The sequence below is a fragment of the Varanus komodoensis genome, unplaced genomic scaffold (assembly GCF_004798865.1).
Source record: "Varanus komodoensis strain SLA01 unplaced genomic scaffold, ASM479886v1 scaffold4, whole genome shotgun sequence".
Taxonomy (NCBI): Eukaryota; Metazoa; Chordata; class Lepidosauria; order Squamata; family Varanidae; genus Varanus; species Varanus komodoensis.
Genome location: NW_025335941.1, coordinates 36,895,669 through 36,919,384, shown reverse-complemented (window position 1 = coordinate 36,919,384; position 23,716 = coordinate 36,895,669). Strand labels below are relative to the sequence as shown.

The window sequence follows — 23,716 nt, the reverse complement described above, 5'->3', positions numbered from 1 at the left end:
GTGGGGTGGGGGTTTGAATATAGGTCACTTCTGGAAACAGGATGCTAGTCTACACTGACTGATCCAGCAAGGAAACTGATGTGCATTGTAAATAATTTAAGGTAACCTAAGAAGGATCAATACAAAAGAAACCTATATTTAGGATTTTGGACTAGCTTATGACAGTACTCTAGGGACTGCAGGTGGCGCAGTGGTTTAAACCGCTGTGCTGCTGGGCTGGTTGACTGAAAGGTCACCGGTTGAATCTGCACAACGGGATGAGTTCCCATTGCTCCGTCCCAGCTCCTGCCAACCTTGCAGTTCGAAAGCATGCAAATGCAAGTAGATAAAAAGGTACCACTTTGGTGGGCAGGTAACAGTGTTCTGTGCACTTTGGTGTTTAGTCATGCCGGGCACATGACCACGGAGACTGTCTGCAGACAAACGCTGGCTCCCTCGGCTAGGAAATGGAGATGATCACCACCCCCTAGAGTCAGGCATGACTGGACTTAATGTCAAGGGGAAATCTTTACCTTTACCTTTTTATGGCAGTACTCTGACTCTCTCCATGCCCTAGAGGTAATGTTAGGGCACAGCCCATTAGGACTGGAACTTCAAATGGAAGCTTTAAATCTCTGTCAGGCCATCTGCCCTACCATCATGCTATCCATAGCACCGGCTGAAAGAAAAGAACCTGATGATCTCTGTTGCATCTGATCACCCAAGATTAGTGTTTTTTGCTGCTGTTGTTCACATGGGCTTCACATCCTGCTGCCCCTTCAATTTTTTCTCCCCAGGAATTTTTTTTGGAAAAAAAAGTCATCCTCTCCCCCTGCTCTATATATCCATTTTTATGAACAGAAGTGTCCTTAGGAAACAGAGTCTTTTAAACACACTTAAAGTCTTTTCAAAGACTTTAGAACATATGTAAATTAGCATATGCACATCTATTGGGGGGTGTTTCTTTCCTGCCTGAGCCACAGATTTCAGTGCCTAGCACTGCCTCCGCCACCTCAAACACATGCCACTCATACTTCTAGTTCACATATCTTAAAGAAGTTTTTGTCAGCAAGTATATTCTAAGTTTCCTCCATTTTTTCTTGTGTGCAAGCATTTAATTACCATATCCTAAACTAATAAAGTCATCCCAACCCCATGCAGATACAATGGTAAAGAATACTTATGTCCAAGGATCCCAAAAAATAAGGGCCAAGAAGTTTGTGAAAATATTGCCCACATTACTGGCAATATTACATGGTTACCCTTCACCCCACTATCCATCTCAAAGATATCAACAGCCAGATATCAGTAAACATAAAAATTGAAGGAGCATTAAATCAGTTCCTGAAGAACAAGCTACTTTTTGCCATGACAGCTAAGTGCACTCTCCCTAAACAGAGGCAGTATATAGGTCAAAGTAGAGGACATTTGTTGAAGATAGACATGAAAAGAAGGCTGTTGCCTTCATGTCCATTTTTATAAGGTTCCCAAAGAGATGTGGCTGGCTGCCACTTGGAAACAGAATACAAGCATAGAAGAACTTGATCTGATCCAAAAAGATTCTATTCTGGCTATGAGATAGATAGATACATAATATGACACATACACATTTAACAAAAGACTAATGGAGCAAGCAGAGTACCTGTAAGTAGGATAGATATGAAAGCATTAAGAGAAGAGAAGAAGGGAAAACACAGCTGGTTTCCAGCCCTGCAGAGGACTCAGCATGGTTGAGTAGAACCTAGCTACTCTTTCCTATTGATAAGTATTTGTATGTATTTTATATTAGCTAATTGCTAATAACAACCCTGTTCTTTTGCTGTGTGTCACTTAAAAAACATGGAGAGCAATCTGTGGATAGGTTTAGATGATGTAGAAGCAAAAGCAAGCATAGAAGTATTTTAAAACATTATGGAAGATTTTAAAGAATCTTAATCTTCTTAAAAAGAGCACTAAACATAAAGTACAATTTAAATATATATTTAATCAACAAAAAAGCTTTATTACTTACAAGCATAATAATGGTAGCTATCAAACGAGTGGGTTCAAACATTCTTTTCAATTGTCTCATAGGTCCCATAAGAAAGATGGTGCTGTAGCAAAAAAACTATCTTAATATTTTAATGCAAGCATCAAAATATTTTAATGCAAGCATGGTTACCCGAAGGAGCGCTTACGTCCATATATGCCCGCCCGCCCCCTGAGATCAGCGGGAGAGGCCCTTCTCCGGGAACCCTCCGTGAAAGAAATTAGGAGGGTAGGTACTTGGAGGAGGGCTTTCTCTGCGGTGGCGCCCAATCTATGGAATGCGCTCCCCAGAGAGGTCCGCCTGGCGCCGTCGTTATTTGTTTTTCGGCACCAGGCGAAGACCTTTTTATTCAAACGTCATTTTAATTGTTAATGGTATTTATTTATTTTATTGTTGGCCAGGGCGACTTGTTTTATACTGTTAACTTGTTTTATATTGTTAATTTATACTATTTGAATTGATTTATTTGTAAGCTGCCCCGAGGCTTCGGCGAATGGGGCGGCGTAGAAATTTTCTAAATAAATAAATAAAAATAAATAAATAAAAAACAAAATGCATACACTATACTAAACTCTGTTCATTATCAAAGCTAAACATGACACTCCAACTGCACCACTGGAATCATTAGTATATATTCATTACAAAGATGTAACTTATAAAGTGCCATTAGGGACATTACTCCTTGGAAAACAAAATGCAAAATCATTGACTGGTAAGATGCAACAAACTGAGCCAATATAGTTAAATTACTTCCCACATCTAACATGAATTAAATCCATAAGCATGTGACATTATTCCTTTTGTTAACTATTCTGTCAAAATGTTTTGACTTATTTATAAAAAAATGAAAAATGATCACTTTCAAATATAATTTTTAGTTCATTCATATATGTATTGTTCTTTCACCAATTAGAAATTTTTAAAGAAGATTACCTTCCAAGTGATGAGATATTTCCCAGTGTGTAAAATACTGCAAACAAGACTGGTCCTTTCCTGGGAACCCATAACAAACAGGAGCCCTAGATAGATGCAGGGAAGGGGGCACAACACAAAAGAGTCTACAATAAATGTGAATAATTGTAGAAAAAGAACCCTGTGTTTATTAAGTACAAATTTCAGCGTTTGCCATTCATTCTCTCATACATTTCTTTAAATTACCTAATGCACATTAAGTCTTTTGACAAAGCCTTTTAAAAAGCCAATATTCTACGATGAGTGAACCATTCCGTGAAAAACTGTTTATACAAAATTTTTATAACTATTAAACACAACTATTTATTGCAACAATTAAAGAGGATAGGGAGATCAAATAAACTGAAGCTCAATCCAGACAAGACGGAGGTCTTGTTGGTAGGCGGTTCAGGCTTCGGAGAAGGTGAATTGAACCTTGTCCTGAACGGGGTTGCACTCCCTCCTAGGGATAAGGTCCGCAGCTTGGGAGTGCTCCTCGACCCGGAGCTTTCACTCGAAGCTCAGGTAACAGCAGCGGCGAGGAGCGCTTTCCTCCAGCTTCGGCTGATTCATCAGCTGCGCCCCTATCTGGAGTACGACAGCCTCGCAACAGTGACTCATGCACTGGTGACTTGCCGTCTTGACTTCTGTAACGCGCTCTACGTGGGGCTGCCCTTGAAGACGGTCCGGATACTTCAATTGGTTCAAAAGAGAGCTGCCAGGCTGCTGACGGGAACTGGACGTTATGCTCACATGACTCCAGTTCTCCGTCAGCTTCACTGGCTTCCCATTGAAGTCCGGGCCCAATTCAAGGTGTTGGTGGTGACCTATAAAGCCCTAAACAGCTTGGGTCCTGGTTACCTGAAGGAGCGCTTACGTCCATATATGCCCAGCCGCCCCTTGAGATCAGCAGGAGAGGCCCTCCTCCGGGAGCCCTCAGTGAAGGAAATTAGGAGGGTGGCTACTCAGAGGAGAGCTTTCTCAGCGGTGGCACCTAAGTTATGGAATGCGCTCCCCAGAGAGGTCCGCCTGGCGCCGTCGTTATTTGTTTTTCGGCGCCAGGCGAAGACCTTTTTATTTATGCAGCATTTTAAATGTTAATATTATTGAATTTTATTCGGCCAGGGAGGCTTATTTTATTTTACTGTATATATTTTAATTGTCATTTTTTAATGTATTTTGTATTCAATGTTGTAAGCCGCCCCGAGGCCTTGGCAAGGGGCGGCATAGAAATGTTTTAATAAAAATAAATAAATAAATAAATAAATAAATATACTAACAGCCAAATTAAATGTCAATTCTTATGTAGCTGACACTGCACTACTCATGTATAAGAAGAAAGTGCTAGCAGTCTTTAGGGAACTCAGAGTCTTGCAGAAATATTTATCAAAAAAAAAAAAAAACAACTTGAGAAAAATCCCTAAGAGTGCAACAATCCCACTTCCCCCCACCCAAAAAACAAACAGACAAACAAACCCACAGAGACCAATGAAACTCAGTGACACAAAATGCTGAATACCTGAAGGGGAAACTTGTTACCACTTCTTATATTTTATGCGTTTCCCTCCAACATTCTACAAAAGCTTGGGGGGGGGGCAGTCCTTACCAGAATAGAGGACAGAACACCCAAAGCAAAACAAGCTATGAAGCCTTTTATTCTTGTGCCCCAGCTTAAGGAAGTTGCATCAACCACCTGGAAATATTGAAAGGCAGGTATCAGTATGTATAACTCAATTTGTTTCAAGCAACCTAACATGGCAAAGAACTAATAAACACAATATCATGGTTTCTAGACAGGAAAAATATTGCTAAAAAGAACAACTTAATTTCCAACTGAAGTAAATGACAGATATGATAAAGCGGTTGCTGAATCTCATAAATTATCTTTCTAGTAGCAGATCTCTTTCTTTTCAGTAAATTTGTTTAAAAGATTAGTAATGTTTTCTTCCAAAGTAATACATTCCATGGATCTTTGTTAAAAGTTAACTTTGTGCTTGCACCTTTGAAATGTTCACTGAAAGCATTTAAGTGTCCCTTTATAATAATTGTGTCTAAAACTGTGTCAGAACCCGTTTTATTTAATTTGTACCAAGTTTTTTTCAACATAATTCAATTAAATAATAAGAATATAAGAAAAGCCATGCTGAATCAGACCAGAGGTCCATCTACTCCACAACTCCACACACATGGTGGCAAACCAGCTGCCCACAGGATCCCTCAAGCAGGATAGGTGCAATACCTCCTCCTGCCCAAGCTCCTCAGCAACTGATGTATGTAGGCAAGCCACCTCTGGTAAAAGAGGTAACACATAGCCAGCAAGAGTAGCAGCAACGGATAGCCTCCTCCCTCATCAATCTGTTCAATCAATCTGTTCAAATCTGGATTTACGAGTAAAAGTAATCCAGTGAATTCCATAGTTTCACTGTACACTGTGTGAAGAAGTACTTCCTCTTATCTCCCACCAATTAGCTTCATGGGATGACCCCAGGTTCGAGTGTAATGAGAGGGAGATAAATGTCTCACTCTCTATTTTTACTAACATGTCTCCCCTTACTTGCCTTTTTTCTAAACTGAACAGACCCAGTTGTTATAGCCACTCCTCATAGCAGAGCTTTTCCAGCCCCCTGATCATTCTTGTTGCCCTTTCTGTTGTTTTTCCAACTCAATAATGTCCTTTTTCAGGTAAGGTGACCAGAATTGAACACAATATTCTAGGTGGAGTCATGCCAAAGATTTGTACAAGGAAAGTAAGAGTTTGGCAGTTCTATTTTCTATTCCATTCCTGATTATGCCTAGCATGGAGTTTGCCTTCTTCACAGCTGCTGTGCACTGAGCAGACATTTTCATTGAGTTGTTCACATGGCCCAACACTGAGTTGTCTAGAGGCCTTAAAATCACTTGCTTTGAAAAAAAACAAAGCTGATATACTAAGCATTTTAGACACATTATTGAAGATTCTCACTGGGCTTTTTCATTCTCCATTTTTTTAGAAACTGAAAAGGGGCAATATATTTAGGCATACTAACACAGCATATTATTGCACTATTAATTTCACAAGTCAATGCCATGTAGTGACCTTTTGAGAAACAAAATTTCCTTTAACATGCAAAACTAATCAAGCAGTTCTTTGAACTCTGGCCAAATGTAAGAGTTAATTCATAATAAACCAAGCATGCTTTCTAGAAAAGCATTGGAATAATCTAAGAGGTCATAAGCAGCAAATTTGCGTGACAGCTTTAAATTAGTTATAAACTGGTATTTCTGACATCAGTTTAGTTCTAGTGGAGGAACTGTTACTATTAACATGTAGGTGTAAATGGACTGATCACAATAGCACTATACCAAGGCAACTATATAATATTCTACTGTGTGACCTATTGCTAGGATTTTCAACCTTCGTAGTAGTAAGGATAAAATCCATAGACAATTATGGCATTTGTCATTCTCATTCCCATTATTCAAAACATTCCTATATAACTGAGCCTAAAGTAGTCTATTGCTTTGCAGAATAAATTAGTGTAGTGGCTTTGCACTACCAAAGGGATTTCTACTAGTGCAAGATTTGGCACCTGATTTACACTGATCTTCCTACTGATTGCAGGTCCCCATGCCCAAAACTGCTCTTGATCGTTGGGGTGGGCCTGGAATGCATTAGCTATGGCACAAAGTACTACAACAGATAGGGATGCACTGCTGTCATTGTACAGTTTTAATTTTTTATTATTTTTTTCTTATTTGTATTGTATATTATTTTGTTATCTATGAAATTGGTTTGCTTTTGTTTTTAATTGATTTAATAAAGATGAAAATGTAAAAAGAAAAATAGAAAAAAGAAGAAAAATAGAGAAGTAAAAACAAGGTGCTATATTCAGTCATCACACGATACAGCTCATCACCTGAAATTATATTTATCACATTAAATTAATATAACTCTCTATTTAAAAACAAATGATAATAATGCACAAACAGTGAGTTGGTTTTGCTAGTGTTATACGTTTCAACATTTTTGTTAGAAGCACACATCCAAGTTATCACTATAGTAACATACCAGAAATAGAAAAGCCCTTACTAGCTTTACCAAGTAAGACTGGCCATACAGATTCATCAGCTAAACAGCTGTCGATTAATGAGCAGATAAAGCCATTAAATCTTGAAGCTCAAGCTTCAGAAGAGAATTCATGATCTTGAAGATACACTTTCAGACAGTAACATTTTGTTCTTCCTCTTCTTATGCCTTGCAAATTCTGCCCAGGGTGCCTTTGGTAGTAAACAGCTCTTAAGACCTTCTCTTCCATCTTCCCTTGAGATTCAGTCCTGCATTGTTAACTGTTGATTCAGTGTATCAAAAATACACATATTGTAAGCTTTTCACAATATTCAAGTCTATAACTAGGCTGAATGGCTTAGCAGCTGGCTTGAACTAAAATCGGGATGGGTCTAATAGAAATCTCTTTTATCAGCTCTGCTCATAGCAAGGAAGTGTTTTATGCACTTTTGCACTGCTTGCTTGTTAAACTATGAAACTTATGAATTTTAATCCATTTTAACAAGACTCCAAAGAAGTGATGTCAGATTTTTCAAAAGAATTAACAGAATTAAATAACATTTAAAACCTCCTGCTTCTGCCTGTGTCATCAAGGGTTGACTATTCTGGCAGGAATGAAGGAAGTAATTACAATGAAAACACAAGTTCACACTCTCTGGCGTGGATGAGGTGATTATTTATTACATTTCTGATTCAACCAATAGCTGAAGCGCTCTGTCAGAATCACAACAATTAAAACCATAAAATGCAACATAAAACAGCTATTCCAGATTTAAAAGTTCGAAACAACAGTGTAAAAGCTAAAGTAAAACCTAGCAGCAATACAAAGATTAAAAATGCAGTAAATTATTTAAAACAGAGAATGAAATACTAAACTTTCTGGGAAAATAAATGATGCCAGAAAGAATACAACACAAGTATCAGGTGAGACTCTCCGGGAAGCTCATTTCACAACCGAGGTGGCAAAAGAGGCCCTCTTTTTAGTAGCTACTCATTTCCTTTCACAGGAAGGAATAGCTGAGATTGTTATTATGGCCTGAGAAGGTGTATACGAGAAGAGACGAACCTTCAGGCAACCTGACCCCAAAACGCTTAGCGCTAACACTGGCACTCTGAATCGGTGGAAACACGCACCAGCAGCCAGTGCAGTTAGAAAAGTAGGTTTGGGGTCTAGAAAGGGACTCGTGCGTTTCAGTTATAAGCAGAACAGCCCTGCCAGAGAACAGGAACAGGGGTGGCGCTGGTGTTGGGAGGTGGTCTTCCTAGGAAAAAAGGAAAGCGGTCTGAAAATAATACATAGGAAGGAAACACTGCGGGTTGGGAGGAGAAAAAGTCAAAAACAAAAACTGGTTACCACCCTACTAATTGGGACGGGGAGCGAGGACGCGGTCGGGGCACTCACTGCAAGGCGTGCCGGCAGAGCGGCGCCGCAGCGGCTGTGGAGGATGATGGCAGGACAAGAGCGAGGCGTCAACGAGGAAAGTCCAGAGAAAGGGGCTGTGTCCAAGCGACAAGAGACGCATGCGAGCAAGGGTCGCTCTCCTCCAGCTCAGCCTGTCGAGGGGAAGCAACCCTCGAGCTGCCGCCTTACCTCAGCCAGGGGCCCTGGGTCCTCCGCGTCCCGCCCGCTTAGAACCCGCTTCAACTTGTCCATTCCGAGCGGCCCAGGCACCTGTTGCCAGCCGAGTTCCACCTACTGCGATGCTGCCTTGTCTCACGCCGACGCCTACAAATCAGCCCGCCTTTTGCTCCCGAATACTACAACTCCCAGCCTGCCGGGAAGCCGGGCAGTCGAATGGGCACATGCCGTGCTTAGAACCAATCCAATCCCCCGACGCAATGCAAACTGGGAGGTGTGGCCAGTACGCGTTCTGGCTGCACCTCCGTCGAACTGGAAAGGTCTTGGTGAGGCTGACTGCGGGTTTGGGTTCTGTAGTTTTCCGCGTCTGCTCAGAAGCCCTTTAGGAAGAATAAGAGGCGAAGCGGACATCCCGCTATTGCTGTACTGCATCGTATCATTTCTACGGCGCTTTAAAAAGGTTGTTGTCTGGTTCTCTAATGATGGATTGGGGTAGGTTGAAGGTTATTCCTATTTTGCCTATTGACTGAGAGTTCCTGCCCCGGGCGTTTGCTGTAAAGGTATGAAACTACCTTGACTGGGGTAGGTCAGTGATGATTACTCTTTTGCCTAGGAATTGCAAAAAATCTTGCCACGGGAGTGCAACTTCCTCCCCACTCTCCTGCCCGTAAATAGTCTTTGCAACAGGACAGGAGGTCAGTAAATTGAATGTGCATGGGAGAATTTTCTTGAGTTTAAGCAACACAACAGGAGTGCATAACTCATTAAGGAAAAACCAGTACAACCTCATGCAGAAGCCACATGATCCATGGCAACAGCACCTCCTGCTGTACATACTGGCCCCATCTGTCTGTACTTTCTAGTTTTTTGCAACACTGAATCCAAGACAGGGAAGGTCAGTATATTAAATAGTGGGGTGTGAGGGTGGATAGTTCCTCTGAGCTCAGAACCACATTTGGGGGCTTTCCTTTCAGTTAGGAGCATCTGCAATGTACATTTACACTAGGGACCTGGAAGGGGATATGAAGCCAGTTTTCTGGCAGGACTATCCAGGCAACACCACAGTCTGTTAGGTCCTCCGTTTGGTAGCAAGAGTGCCTGCTTACCAAAGGAAGAGCAGTGTGAAATGCTCCTTCCCTCTCTGAGGGAAATGCAAATCACTGACTTGCTATCATTTCTATTTGGCATGGGTCCCTGGCTGAATTGATTTTAATTTTTTAGCCTATTTTTGTATTATTTCTTTAAAATTAGAACAAAAGATGAGCTGAAGTATAAGAAAAATATACACAAGTAGAATTGTCTGTATTCACATTAATGAAGTGCTATGGAAGTACATCTTTGTGGCAATTATATGTAAGCCTCAACAAAAGCAGACCAGAAATACTAGTAAATATACATTCAAAGGTGACACTTATACACCACCCTTTCAAATATTGAAAGTATTGTAAGGTCTGCATTATAGGAGATGGGAATTTATCCTTCCAATGCTGTAAATTCAGGCTTCTGGTTGAATTTGGGCATGGAGAATCAATTAACAGTATAATCTCTTCCCCCAAAAAAGCATTAGCACCATTCCTACTTAAAATTAATCTGTTAAGCTGTTTTTAAGCCCACAGGGAGGGGAGAGTATAGGAATGTCACCTATGTCCAGCAGTTTCTACTTCATCCCTCATCCTGGCTTTGTTTGCCTCTCTCTCCTTTACTGTGGCTGGTTGAGCTGGTGGGCAAGTCTCCTCTGCAGCAGTTTGGTTCCTAGGTCTACCCTGCCCTGCGGGTCATATATAAATAGAATTGTGTAGTGCTCCAGTATTGAACATCAGTGCTTCTATATGGGACAGTTCATGTGACTTGTTGGGGTAGGTTCATATACACCATCCAATCAAAACCATGTTTACTTAAAAGTAAGCCCTATTGTGTTCAATGGATCTTTCAAGTAATAGTGATCATCTAGTCCCTAAAGAATATGTGGTCATTTCCATTGAATTCACATGGGCATACCTTTACTCCTGAGGAAGTGTGCATCACACTGCAGCCTTGTAAATTTCTAGGGGGCTGGTATGATGGAAACAGGTTTCTAATATTGTTGAGGTTACAAGATGTATTTACATAAATGTGTGTCAGGGGTTGCCTTTTGTTCTGTTCCTTACGTACTCAGAAATGCCTTTTGTATTTTAACAGTAACATTCCAATAAACATGCGCAAGACTGGGTTGTATTTAGTATGTGAAAGCACCTTAAAATCCTATGGTTTTGCCCACAAAGGACAGAAAACTGCTCAAAGAGAAAGGGAGAGATAAGTGTCAAATTAAAAATATGGGCATTCCAAATTTCATCAGTGCTGTTTCATCCCCTGTTAATATTACAGGTCTAAAGGTAGGAGTTAGTTGAAAGCAGAGAGGGTGTTTAGAACTGAGGCAGAATATTTAGAAATGGTTATCATGAAGTTCATAACTAAGTGAACATGAAATGAAATAGAAACATAACTGAAAAGAACCATCAGCTCCAGTTCAGCTACAACCACAGTAATTGTACATTCAGTGTAGTAAGAAAATTGTTAAGCCTAATATTGTTGGATTGCATGTGAATTCATCTGTAAATCTTGAACTATTGCATGATTTTTCCACAAGCCGTTCATCATGGACAGGGACACTTCATCATTGCACCAAGTACAGTGGTACCTTGGATCACGAACTTAATCAGTTCCAGAACTCTGGTCGTGACCCAATTTAAATTTCTCCATAAGGTTTAATGTAAATAAGGTTAATCCGTTCTGTAACTATTTTTTTAATCAGAAAAATGTGAAGCATAGTGACAAAGAGCAACAAAGATCACAGCCATCTCCCCCGTCATCCCTGCACCATCCCAGTGCATGGGACCGGGGGGGGGGGGGAGACGGGCAAGAATACAGGTGCGTTGAGGGGGAGATGGGTGCGAATGCGGGCGCACTCGGAGCGGGGGAGACAGGCACAATCGTGCTGAGGGGGGAGATGGCCGAGATTGCAGTTGTGCTCCTGCAGGAAAGACAGGCGCAATCAGGCACAATCACAGGTGCGCTTGAGCAGGACAGATGGGCACAATCTTGGCCTTCTCCCCATTTGGGGGTGGGGAGACAGCCTCGATTACGGTTGCCACCCAATGAAAAGTTCGCAACCTGAGTCAAAATTTTTATGAAATTTTTGTTCGCGACCCGATTTAGTCGTGAACTGAGGCATTTGTGAGCCGAGGTACCACTGTACAGAGATCGAATGAAAGTACAAGAAAACATTTCAAGCACTTGGCACAGGTATGAAGCAAAATGTCTCAAACCTTTAAGCCAACCAAAACCTGAGATGAATTTGTCATACTGACAATGCATTTAGTAGTGGAAAATCAAAAGAAACTTTATCCAATGTTGTCAGCATAGTTTCCTGTGGCACACATGACACTGCATTACATGGAAGAAGTGAAAGTAGAAATATACAAGCCTCTTGAGTTTCACATTGAAACAGGAGATGAGACATGCAGAAAATGAACTGATTAAGCTGTATGAAGATACTGTAAGAGAAGACACCGTTTCTTCAGCAGCATCTCAATTGGATGTTACAGTCATTACTAGTTTAAGTGCTGACATACCTGGAAAGAAACAATTGTCACTTGCACATTTTGTTGATTAAGCTGCTTCCAAAAACAATGTCCTATAGGAGTCTTACTTTTGCCTCACTAACAGTGCAACTCTATGACTTCTAGACAGTGTCCAAACAGTTGTGGTAAGTTTTGGATTTCCAGCAACAAGGTTGGAAAATCACTCTGACCTCATAGCTCAGAATCTGTGCTTCCCAATGTCCCTTCCAGCCACAGCTGTGGTAGAAAACTGAGTAACCTGCAAGAAGGGTTTGGGAACTTTGGGGATGGGAAATAAATTGGTGTTTCAATATTATGTTTCCTGATGGCCCCAGCCTCCATCCCTCCTGTTCTGAAGTACTGCACTTAGCTAAAATGACCTAAGTGGTTTCTAGAACAAAAGGAGGATTGAGGCCACCCTCACTTCTCAGCTCCCACAGGATTCCCTGAATTCAGAGGATTATTGACATCCTATAGCACTGCACCCTAAATGTATTTGATGCTACCTTGATGGCCAATATAATTGAGAATGCAAAATTGGGCTTAAATCTAGAAAAACTGCATGGCCAAACAGTGATGGTTGTACTACAATGGCAGGAATTGCACAAGCTGAAATAAAGTATATATCCCAAAGCTGCTTTGTCCACTGTGCTGCATATAAACTCAATATGGTTATGAATGACTTGAATGCTGTACCTGAGATAAAGAATTTAATTGGTAGTTAAAACTATTGTCTGATCTTTTCTGTAAGAGTACAAAGAGCTGTCTTATTTCACATGTGCAGTTATGATGCAAAATTCACTGAACAGCAACCAACTCTGAAAAGCATTTTGAACAGTTAAGCGTATTAACCGTTTAAATCAGTAACAGAAAACTAAACTAAATGTTACTCTCCAGCACAAACTCTTAGGGTTTTTCCTAGCAATAAAAGCTTTGCTGAGTCATGCTAATATTTTATTTTGAGAAGATAAAGAGTAAGCTCACACATCCTTTAATCACTGAAGTGTTCAAATTCTTGCCCTCGATGGCACTTTCCAATAAAAATAGCATCTGTTAACATCTGGAAGACCACGCATTCCATGTCCCTGATTTAGGGCATATACTTGTACTTCTAAAATTATCTAAACTAGCAATGAGGACATGGGACCCCATGTTGTTGGATTCCAACTCTATTAGGCTAGCATAGCCCAGAAGAGCTAATGAGTCACAGCCCAACACTTCTGAGAAGCCATATATTCCCTCTGTGTACCCCAAATTAATCTGACTTGTTTAGGAATTTATTTTTCCTGGGGTACAACACACATGGTACCAGCACTCAACTGAAAAAAATATCCCACCTCCTCAAAATAAAAAAGTGGAGGGAGTTGTAAAATATGAATTTTTATTTAATGGCAGGTGCTTATAGTAGAAACCATCACAAAGATGACTACATAATTTGAAAAACCTTATTCATGCACAGACCTAGAGTATGAACTAGTAACTGCTCCTGTACAAGTCCAACTGAAACAAAAGGGTGTAATACAATGCAGGATCTGTTCAGTACTTGAGATACTGAAGATATTCATGGTAAACTGCTCCTGTACAAGTCCAACTGAAACAAAAGGGTGTAATACAATGCAGGATCTGTTCAGTACTTGAGATACTGAAGATATTCATGGTAAACTGTACCTCACCAAGATTCAAGGATGTTTTGTTTTGTTTGGAAATGCTTATGACAATTCTCATACAGGAAACTTTGCTTGCTTGTGTATGACACAGTATACACAATGACGTACAACAATAAAGTGCTCTTGGGCACTGGAATGCTCCCCAAACTTGTGTAAAATTCTGCTGTTTGTTGATACCAAACATGATAACTTAATGAAAGGTTGCCACTGGGTGTAGTTAGCACAACTTTGTGTATACCATATAAGACTATTAAAGGGATACAATGTACAGCAATTCAGCCTGTCTCACAGCTAGGCCTGAACTTGCCATATCTTTTGCCATATGAGTATCTTTTGAGAGAAAAATGAAAAACGTATAAAGAAATATTACTACACCTGGTTTTGAACACACTTGTAAATCAACAAAAGGCAATTGAAAAAGAACCAGTTCTCACATTATGTCATTTTACTACTTGAAATGAAACATGAACACAACAGAGTTTGTTTCTTCATACTTACAGGAGTCGCTTGACCTTATTTCCAAGGTCTTTTCATGGAATAAATACAATGTGAAAACTGCACCTATTTTATCCTAGTTCCTTCCCCGGATTAAGCAAACATAAGCTTCATCCTATTTGGACAGAATTATTACTGAAGAAAAGGGTAGTCATAACTGGAAGTACAGTGTAACCAGTAGGGGGATTCTGAATTCACTACCAACTTGACCATCTGAATTTTTCTTAAATTCTTACATCATTATATGTATGTTATTTAAACCATGAGTATCTTTATCAAGCAAAGAAGCCCTTTTTCAGAGCAAGCTGTATTTCAGATTGAAGCCAAGATTTCTCCCCTGTGTGGATATGTAGTGATCTCCTGATCATTACTTCTTTTGAATGAACCCTGATAGGCTTTAGAACTTTGGCCAGTCATGTGTCACCTCAGAAGAAAGTCTCAGTGTTCACTGGAACTTACTCCTTACTAAGTATACATAGGATTGGTATACTTATCTCATATACTTATCTCATACATATCTCAGGACACTCCCGAGATAGGTTCTGTCCCTTTATAAGTAAGGAAACTAAGGCACAGATAATGAAATACCTACTCACTACTGCAAAGTGGATGAATAGTACAGAACCAGCAATCCTGTTACTGTTTCACCCTTAATCCAATAGACAAGTCATTCCAGCAGAAATGCACATGCTAGGAAGAGAATCGCACTTAAGTCCACACCATCACAAGTGAAAGCAACCTGAGTTTTAACATTTTCCTCAAGTTACCAATATCCTCATTTTTTCTTGCCTTCCTCCAAGGGAAACAGGCAAGAAAAGGGGAAATACTGAGGGACTGAGACTGAATGTTTGATAAATATTCAATTAAAAAGGTTTCCCAGGCTGTATAGTTTACTTCCAACCAGATGCAACCAGAATAGAGCACTTAAGCTGATTCAACACAGGTTTTCATTACAGGGAGGGCAAGGAACGAGTGGCATTTAAGGTATCTTGTACTCTTATCTGAACACAAATAAAAATCTTTTTGTAATGCTTATTTTAAATATCAATAATTTAAAACTGAATTTCTAACTTACTTTCAGCAGCCACTTAAGAAGCTGTAAACTTAGTTACTAGTGCTTTACAGAAGAAACATATGGAGTTGCCTGTTCTAATAATGTTTGAAGAAATGCTTTAGACTATCAAGAATGTGGTGCTGTGTAATTTAAACACACTACCTTACTAATATATATCTAACCTGCTTAAAAAGCTACAAAGTAAAAACTGGTAGAAAGCAGGCAGAACAGAAGCTTACTCTTATCTGTACTTGGCCAAAATTATTCTGCTCTTAACTTGCTTTCAATTCTGTGAAGGATTTAGTTTTCTTTAGATAAGAAACAGCACCTCTCATCTGACTTATTAAAGACAGACATGAAGCAAATTATGAAAATAACCAAAGCTAATATAGGAAGCATAATCAATATGCTCCATCTTATGCATTGTATGAAATAGTGTTTTGTTCTAGAAGGACCTAGGTTAAAACAAAATTCTGAGAAGCTGTTTGAGCTTATGAATATGTCTTTATTTTTTCAAAACACTAAGCTATTTTGAAATTTATTATGTGCCAAATTGCTGATTTCGGGGCTTATTCTCCAATGCCTATTCCAGTTCTTAACCAGTTTATCACTTACTCTGAGCACACAGAAATAAAGAAACAATGAAAACACATGGAAAATTTTTAAATTAGGCCTACCCAGCCTCAGCTACTGAAATATTCACCAGATATCCAAGTATCTCTCATCCAGCAAGTAGTGAAGCCTTCAATGGTAATGGCCAAGAAGTTACATGGTCTTCAGAACACAGTCTGTTTCAGGTCCACTCAGTTATGGAGATTGTGCTTAAGTGCCTTCTGGTGCTGCTGCAGATTCAGGACACACATTTTCTGGAAACTCCAGCTTCTCACAAATATTTTCTCTGACTGGTAAATACTGAGCAATCTCATTTGGATCCGTGAAGAGTGCTGGAGGAACATGCTTTAAAAAAAAGTAGAGAGACTTAGGCACAGAACAGCCAAAAGGAGAAAAAGTACTTCCATATCCCGCCAAGTCTGCATTAATAATTGTTATCATTATTGTTTATGGTTTGATTTCCTGTATTGAGCCCTGACCTTGGATGCCCAGGCTTCAGCAGTGGCCAAGACTTCATTTGCACAGCTAAGGTTAGTGCACCAACTGTGCCCATTCTTGAAAATTTTATAATTGGCCATCACATGATACCTCTGTTAGATCCCATTTGAGCTGCAGTCAAATGCACTATATGGGATTCCCTTTAAAATGTGTTCAAAAACTTGTGCTGGTCCAGAAAGTTGTGGTCAGGCATTGCCTGGGAAGGGTTACTGAGGAGGCAGGAGAATATGACTCTCCTGTTAAAAAAAAAAAAAAAAAAAAAAAACTAACAGGCCATAAGCATTTGTAAGTAGCTTTTCCTGAGATATTATTTATTTTATTTCTATACTACCCAATAAGCTGAATCCAGCTGGGTGGTTCACTACAATTTCTCAAAATTACAAAAATACTATCAGAAAATCTGTAACGTTAGAAACATTAATAATCACAACTTTTAAAATACTGTTAATTTTATAATGCTCAGTTAATTTGCCAGTGCCTTATCATAAAACTGGGCCAAGTTACCAAATCTGAGCCCCCTCTCCCCCCAAAAATCAATCATGCTTTAAGTGCCAATACCTTTAAACTTGATATTTTGCTTTCCCTAGAGGTGTACTCCCGTAACATATAGGATTTGTTGGCCTAAGAAAGAAAACAACTAAGTAATTTCATAGTGGTGCAATATCTATGTAGCCATAGATTATATGGTTTGAATCTAATATAGAAATCAAAACAATTTGTAAGTTTATTGCAGATAATTTATTTCATTCCACTTCTATGCTGCCCCATAACCTGAAGGTTTTCTGGGAGGCTAACAAAAATATACTAGACCAGTGGTGGTGAACCTATGGCACGCGTGCCACAACGAGCACGCAGAGCTCTCTCTGCCGGCATGCGAGCCAAGTTGCCCCAGCATTGCCCCCAGCAGCCGAGCACTGGATAACAGCACACACGGGTCATGCACATGCTCGGAAAGGAGTAGCGGTGCCAGGTGATGACGTCACAAGCCATGACTCATTAGCCGTGACTCATCTGAGCTTTCACATGGCCGGTCATGAGCTGCCAAGGATATAGATATAGATATTTGCTTGGACTGGCCATGAGTTTTTTTCTTAATTAAAACCTCAGTTTTCAGGTTTTATTGCAGTGTTGGCACTTTGTGATAAATAAGTGGGTTTTGGGTTGCAGTTTGGGCACTTGGTCTGTAAAAGGTTCAATGTACTAGACCAATATAGATAAAACTCAGGTAGTATGTCTGTATGTTTCAACTGAATGATTTTGCTTCCTTTATGTACCATTCATTTCACTAGGTCTGCTCTAGGTCTAACATTAGATACAAATTGTTCTAATACAGTGGTACCTTAACTCATGAACTTTATCTGTTCCAGGACTCTGGTTGTGACCCAAATTGGTTGCGACCCAAGTCAAATTTCCCCATAAGGTTCAATGTAAATAAGGTTAATCCATTCTGTAACCATTTTTTTTAATGACAAAAATTTGAAACAAAGTGACAAAGAACAAAGTACTGTACAGTAGAGAACACTAATCTAGGTGAGGGGGAGGTTATTGTTTGGAGGGAGAGTCCAAACAATCGTGCAATAGCGATCGTGCTGGGGAGGGGGGGGAGGATGGCCACGATTGTGCTCATGCAGGGAAGACAAGTGTGATCGTGGCCATTCCCCCCCCGGCCCAAGCACGACTACGATCATGCCTGTCTTCCCTGTACAAGCACGACCATGATCATGGCCATCTCCCCACCCCTCGAGCACGATTGTGCAGGGAAGACGGGTGCGATTGCGGTCGCGCTTGTGCAGGGAAGATGGGCGTGACTGTGGCCACCTACCCCCTGAGCAAGATTGCAGCCATCTCCCCTGAGTACAACTGCAATTGTGCCTGTCTTCCCTGCACAAGCGCGACCACAGCTGACCTCCCCTGCCCCCAAGCACAATCGAACACCCAATGTGGAGTTCGCGACCTGAGGCAAAATTTTGCTAAAATTTCTGTTTGGGACCCGATTTGGTCATGAACTGAGGCATTTGTGAGCCAAGGTACCACTGTACAGTACAGAGAGAATTTAAACATTGCAACATTTCTACTAGAATAATGTATAGAAATTAAAATAGTGACAGGCAACACATATCTGTGTACAATGCATACTGGAACAAAAAAATTGTAGAGAGAAGTCTGTGAATGCTCTTCCTGGAATTATGGAAAGCCATTCAAACTAGCTATATAGCTAGGCAATTACAAAGAAATAGCTAGTCATTGGCTTGGTTCATATATAATATGCTATACATTTAATGCAACAGTCCACCAGGAGTTACTTAACACACAATGAGGTTGCAGAGTATATCCCATCACTATTGTGAATATGTAAGCCCCCACTCATGTTGTGTTTTACAAATATGGGCTCTATGAGCAGTGAATCCATATTCACTTTAGCATCCATGCATTTTACAACTAGTCATGGGTTAAATAACCTACAACACACCATAGCATATCATCCAAAGCTGGTCATACTACCCCATGATATATTAATCTACACAGAATGTATCTAGTAGGTGATAAAAAAAATCATTGTTTATTTCCTTAACCATTGGTTCATATATTTTTTTTTCCTCCATGGCTGTTTCCTCCCAATATCCCAAATGCCTTTGCAGTTCTCCAGTACTAACATGCAAAGCAGCTGGATTGGGGGTGACCACTCTTGCCTGACATCTCTGTTGATCTGGTTCAACAAGCTACTAACACTCCGTGACTTCAGGTTCACACATGGCAAGCCATGGTTTAAACTACCCAGATTTCACAACCCAAACCATGGGTTCCCAAATCATCATTTGTTAGTATGCTTGCATTCATACATTCACCACCACACAGAATTGAACAGCTAAAATCATAGGTTACTGTTATTTGTCATTCATGCTATTGTATTTCATCTATGATACTACTATATAAAAAGTCATAAATACAGAAATAAGGAATACCATATAAGAAATCCCTTCCAAACAAGAAAGATTATTCCACATCTTTTATAACCTAGTGAACAAAAGCAGACATACTGAGACTTCTTTACCTCATGGTAGAGCCTGGTATCATTCATCCTGATAAGAACACCATCAACTCGCAAGAAAAACCTCAGCAGCACAAAGAAGCTTGAAGGCATTACCCTCTGCCAAAAACATTAAGAATGATATTCATTTGCACACATCTACAACATTTTATTCTAACAAGTCTTAACTTTTGTGCAATCCTGAAAATTGAACAGCAGCGTGGTGTGAAAAGCAGGTTAGCTCTTGCTCCACTATACAACCAAACATTTCAATTTAAATGTATATTTTAAACTCCTGCAAGAAAAGTATTAAACAAAAATAAACTTCAATTCAAATTTCCATTCTCCACACTTTGACTACAGTCTTACCAAATGTATACTATTGTAATGCAAAAAGTTTGCAATGTAGAGTAGCCAATACAGTGGTTAAGAGTGCTGAACTGGGACTAAGGAGACATGGATTTCTAGGCCCCACTCAGCCACAAAGCCCACAGGGTGACTTTGAGGCAGTCACTCACTCTCAGCCTAAATTACATTAGAGCTTCTTTTACAGCACAGGCCCAACACACTTATTTTTGCTTCTTCTCCAATCTCTAGAAGCATTACTTAATATAGGATACAACACATACAAAAGCGACTAAACTCACTATTTTTACACTCAGACTTGAAACTCCATGATCATGAAGTTCATCTTCAAACAAAAGCACTTCCTCAAAAAACATGATCTGTTCCCTGGCTTTTAGTTTCTCTGTATCTATATGTTCTGTTGTGGCAGACACCTAGGAAAAAGCAAACAATACTTTAAGTTTTATTTTTATATAAAAGTGCTCCTCAGCACTTAACAGATTAAAACTTACAAGGCATTCAATCTTTAAGAAGGGAACTCAAATAGTACCTTTAACTTTAACGTATCACCTAGCAGAGTTCCTTTGTAGTTTGTTGTATAGGTCCAGTCATATGGTTTAACAACTTCTTTTGTGTGCTCAGACTCAGACCTCAAGGAGAAAGAAAAATTCCTGTTCAGGTTTAAATTCAAAAGCAGACAAGGCTTATTTCTTATAAAATGTACAGTTATGTTCCTGTGTAAATGCAAATGGAGGTTTTGCAGCTTGGCTTAAAAATCTGTTAAGTGTCATCAAGTTGTCTCTGGCTTATGTTGACACTATGAATGCCCTCCAAAGTATCCTGTCTGTTCTTCACAGTCCTGCTCAGCTCTTGTAAACTCAAGGCTGTGGCTTGCTTCATACCACTGAGCCATCTCATATGTTGCCTCTCTCTTTTTCTGCTTTCAACTTTCTCTAGCAGCATAGTATTACAGTCTTTGACATAATGGCAAGGAGAAATGGGAGAAAACTGATGTCATACAGTATTTCTATTGCAAACAATCTTCAGTGCAAAAACCTAGACTAAGTGCAAAAACATACTTCTGTGTGATCTGTAATAAACAAAGATTAATTCTACATAAGCCATAAATCTTGTGGGGATGGGTATGTACAATACTCTTTGCTTCATGTAAGGGAAAAAGATGAGTGGTTTAAGAAGTGTCAAGAAAATAAACCAAAGGAGTGACACAAGTATGCGCAGAGCAGAACTAGACTCCAATTGTACCTGACTCTACTCATTCCCCTTAGGTAGAAGAAGATACATTGTTATTACCTGCTTTCTTGCCATTCCTCTGCACAAGCAACTTTAACCATACCTTGAGCGTTGTTTACACATCTTAAAGCATCAGTTGCATTGAACTCTATCCCAAAACGAGATTCATGCTGAATTCTTAAGACATTGTCTCCAAACATCATTTCTGGTACACAAGGCATGTGCAACTCTTCAGCTAATCTGCACAGAAACATGGAGATTACATCACTTTGGAACTATTTCTAATTGATTATATGACTTCAAATAAATTAGGGAGCAATCCTATTGCCCTTAAATGGTGTCTAAGGGGCCAGGGGCTATTTCAGATTCCCACCTCCATGGCTGAAGGCAGTACTCTGACACTGCAGGTCCTACCTTACAGCAGGCACAGAAAGAGCTGGGCCAGCTGCCTGTTCAAGACTGGGAAAGCAATCCTGGCATGCTACAAAGGGGGAATTTCAGTGGGTGGGGAGGAGACCAGTGAGGTTCAGATATGAGACCAGAGAGGCTATCCTGAACTCCTCTCAGCCTTGATGGGGAAAAAAATCTAGGGAAAATGTAGAGTGCACCAACAAGATGGCAATGCTGGTCTTCACTGGCTCCCCCAGATGCTTGGGATACTCCAGCTTTGGGGGGTTTATGAGTATCAAGGACATGACCCATTGGAATGCACCCGTATGAGCACTTCTTGTGCAGAGTACTGTCATATGCCATATCTAATACAAAGTTATTTTCTATTAAATTAGCAACATATAGGCTACACTGCTTCCATCTCCAAACCCTTTCATGCATTCCTTTCATTTAGAGTAATCCTAGAAATCACCAGATTCCAATTTGAAAGCAATTCCATTTGTGAGTGAATATGAAACAAGCATGAATACCACTGCAAGGGTGGGGGGGATGCTACATGCTTCTGGGAAGTCACTGCTGATCCGTTTCTCAGTACATGAACACAACAAATATCTTGCAGGATCATACAGGCTAGCATTTATGGAATAATTTACTACAAATTTAGTAACATGCAAAACAGCCCTTAGAAAATTAACTCTAACCATTCAGAAGTTGATTGGAAATACTTTAGTATGAGAAGATTGATCAGACAAGCCAGTCATTTTGCAAAAGACTTGTAGCTTAATAACTTAATAATTAAAGATCTGCTAAAATGGAAGCCTAAAAAGCATCATGCATAGGAAGGACTACTTAGATTAGATATTCTTATTCCATTGCTAACTTTGCAGACCAGCTACCCTACAGTGGCCACAGCTCTTCTCTCTTGCTTATAACACATTTTAAACTTTTTGCAGATTTGGAAGGGAGTGAAGTTATAAAACAGCAAAGTCTGAGAGTGTGAAATGCTATATGTAGTGCAGTGCCAGTGGTGACTTCCAGATGTTTTGGACTACCAGGATTCTTATCCATTAACCATGCTGGCTGAGTTTGATTCAAGTCCAAAATACCTGAAGGGTACAAGGTTGGAAAAGGCTGACTTACATCCATGCTGAACACCTGCAAATAAAGCTTTTCTCATGGCCGTAGAACATAGGATGTTGCCTTACAGAGTCAGGCATTTGATCCACCTAGCCCAGAATTGGAGGAATTAACTAAAAGTGACTACCAAGAGTTTAAAGCAGGGGAGGGTTTTTTCCCATCCCTACCTGTAAATGATGGGGACTGAACTGGGATATTCTGCATACAAAGTATGTTTGCTGTAATAATAACCATACAAACCAATCAATAGAAATAAGTCCACTGACATCAAAGGAGTCAGCACTGATCTTTTAAAGGAAAGGCCGCCACTACAAAGTATCTTAACCAAAGCCATGAGACTAATATTTAGGTAAGCTATTCTGTGGAAACTCACTGTTGTAATATTTTGCCACGACCAGTACAACAGAGTTTAAATACATCTCTCAGAGCATCTGCTCGAAAAGTCCCTTTTAGGTTCAAGTATGAAAACGAAGTGAGTTTCTGCAATTTTGGGGGATTGAATCAGAAAATGGAAAGCTTCTGCAAAATTAAGGCTTGATGCACATATTGCTGGAAAAGCATTGTGCAATTCGCAGCATTTCCCAGCCAGCCATGGTGGGAGTTGTAGGGCTTTTTCCATTCAGGTATGTACAGAATTGCTCTTGCAGAGGCTCTCGGCGGCTCTTGGCGAGCTTATTTGCCTCCTCCCATCCTCGGGGCACGGCGACTAAACTCAAGGCGTTTGAGCCACTCATTCAAAAGCCACCGGCCCTGAAGCAGAGCTCCCCTTCTCCCCTCTTCGTACCTCTCGGCCTCGGCCGACTTGATGATGTGAGTCCGAGCGGCCGTCAGCTTCCACGGCCCGAAGTTGAAGTCGCGTCGGCTGCTTTTGAAAACGGGCATCATGATGGCGGCGGCAACGGAGCGAGCACAGAAAGAAAGGCTTTCGTAGGCACTAAAAAGAGAAAAGCTCTCAGAAAAATGGGGGACTCTACCTTCCCTCCCCAAAACAGGCGCCGGCACTGCCCCGGAAGCAAACAAACATCCCCTTCCGCTTCCGGGTTCCTCCACGAAGGGA

At 40.3% G+C, this 23,716-nt stretch overlaps 2 protein-coding genes across 5 annotated transcripts in view; both read right to left on the bottom strand.

Annotated features, from left to right (window-relative positions):
- The window catches only part of SFT2D2 (SFT2 domain containing 2), a 16,533-nt gene extending 7,161 nt beyond the window's left edge, over window positions 1-9,372 (bottom strand). The window contains exons 1-4 of the mRNA XM_044441920.1: window positions 8,596-9,372; window positions 4,566-4,652; window positions 2,942-3,027; window positions 1,991-2,072 (exon numbers count right to left, since the gene is read on the bottom strand). Of these exons, the coding sequence (XP_044297855.1) occupies window positions 1,991-2,072; window positions 2,942-3,027; window positions 4,566-4,652; window positions 8,596-8,658 (318 nt within the window). The 5' untranslated portion in view covers window positions 8,659-9,372. The remainder of the gene's footprint in view (window positions 1-1,990; window positions 2,073-2,941; window positions 3,028-4,565; window positions 4,653-8,595) is intronic.
- On the bottom strand, window positions 4,570-23,658 carry TIPRL (TOR signaling pathway regulator). Of its 4 annotated transcripts, none has more exons than XR_006415887.1 (8): window positions 23,444-23,657; window positions 21,193-21,372; window positions 20,432-20,531; window positions 20,184-20,315; window positions 19,561-19,656; window positions 17,067-17,129; window positions 16,076-16,355; window positions 4,570-4,652 (listed from the first exon to the last, which is right to left on the bottom strand). XR_006415887.1 is itself a non-coding variant. In XM_044441919.1 (7 exons), the coding sequence occupies exons 1-7, from the start codon at window positions 23,542-23,544 to the stop codon at window positions 16,221-16,223; spliced, it is 807 nt and encodes a 268-aa protein (XP_044297854.1). In that variant the 5' UTR covers window positions 23,545-23,658; the 3' UTR covers window positions 13,550-16,220. The 4 variants fall into 4 exon arrangements, 2 of the variants coding, with proteins under 2 accessions (XP_044297854.1, XP_044297853.1); XR_006415888.1 differs by lacking the exon at window positions 4,570-4,652 and adding an exon at window positions 11,801-12,194; XM_044441919.1 differs by lacking the exon at window positions 4,570-4,652 and having other exon boundaries at window positions 13,550-16,355; window positions 23,444-23,658.
- Window positions 23,659-23,716: the final 58 nt, after the last annotated feature.

What these genes read in the sequence shown, in the direction of transcription:
- TIPRL (XM_044441919.1), bottom strand. Translation starts at nt 23,544, where the DNA reads ATGATGCCCGTTTTCAAAAGCAGCCGACGCGACTTCAACTTCGGGCCG. An exon ending in GTGATACGTTAAAGTTAAAG is followed by an intron (nt 20,316 to 20,431) that starts GTACTATTTGAG and finishes GCTTTTTCCTAG; the next exon opens with GTGTCTGCCACAACAGAACA. An exon ending in ATACCAGGCTCTACCATGAG is followed by an intron (nt 17,130 to 19,560) that starts GTAAAGAAGTCT and finishes TTTCTTTCTTAG; the next exon opens with GCCAACAAATCCTATATGTT.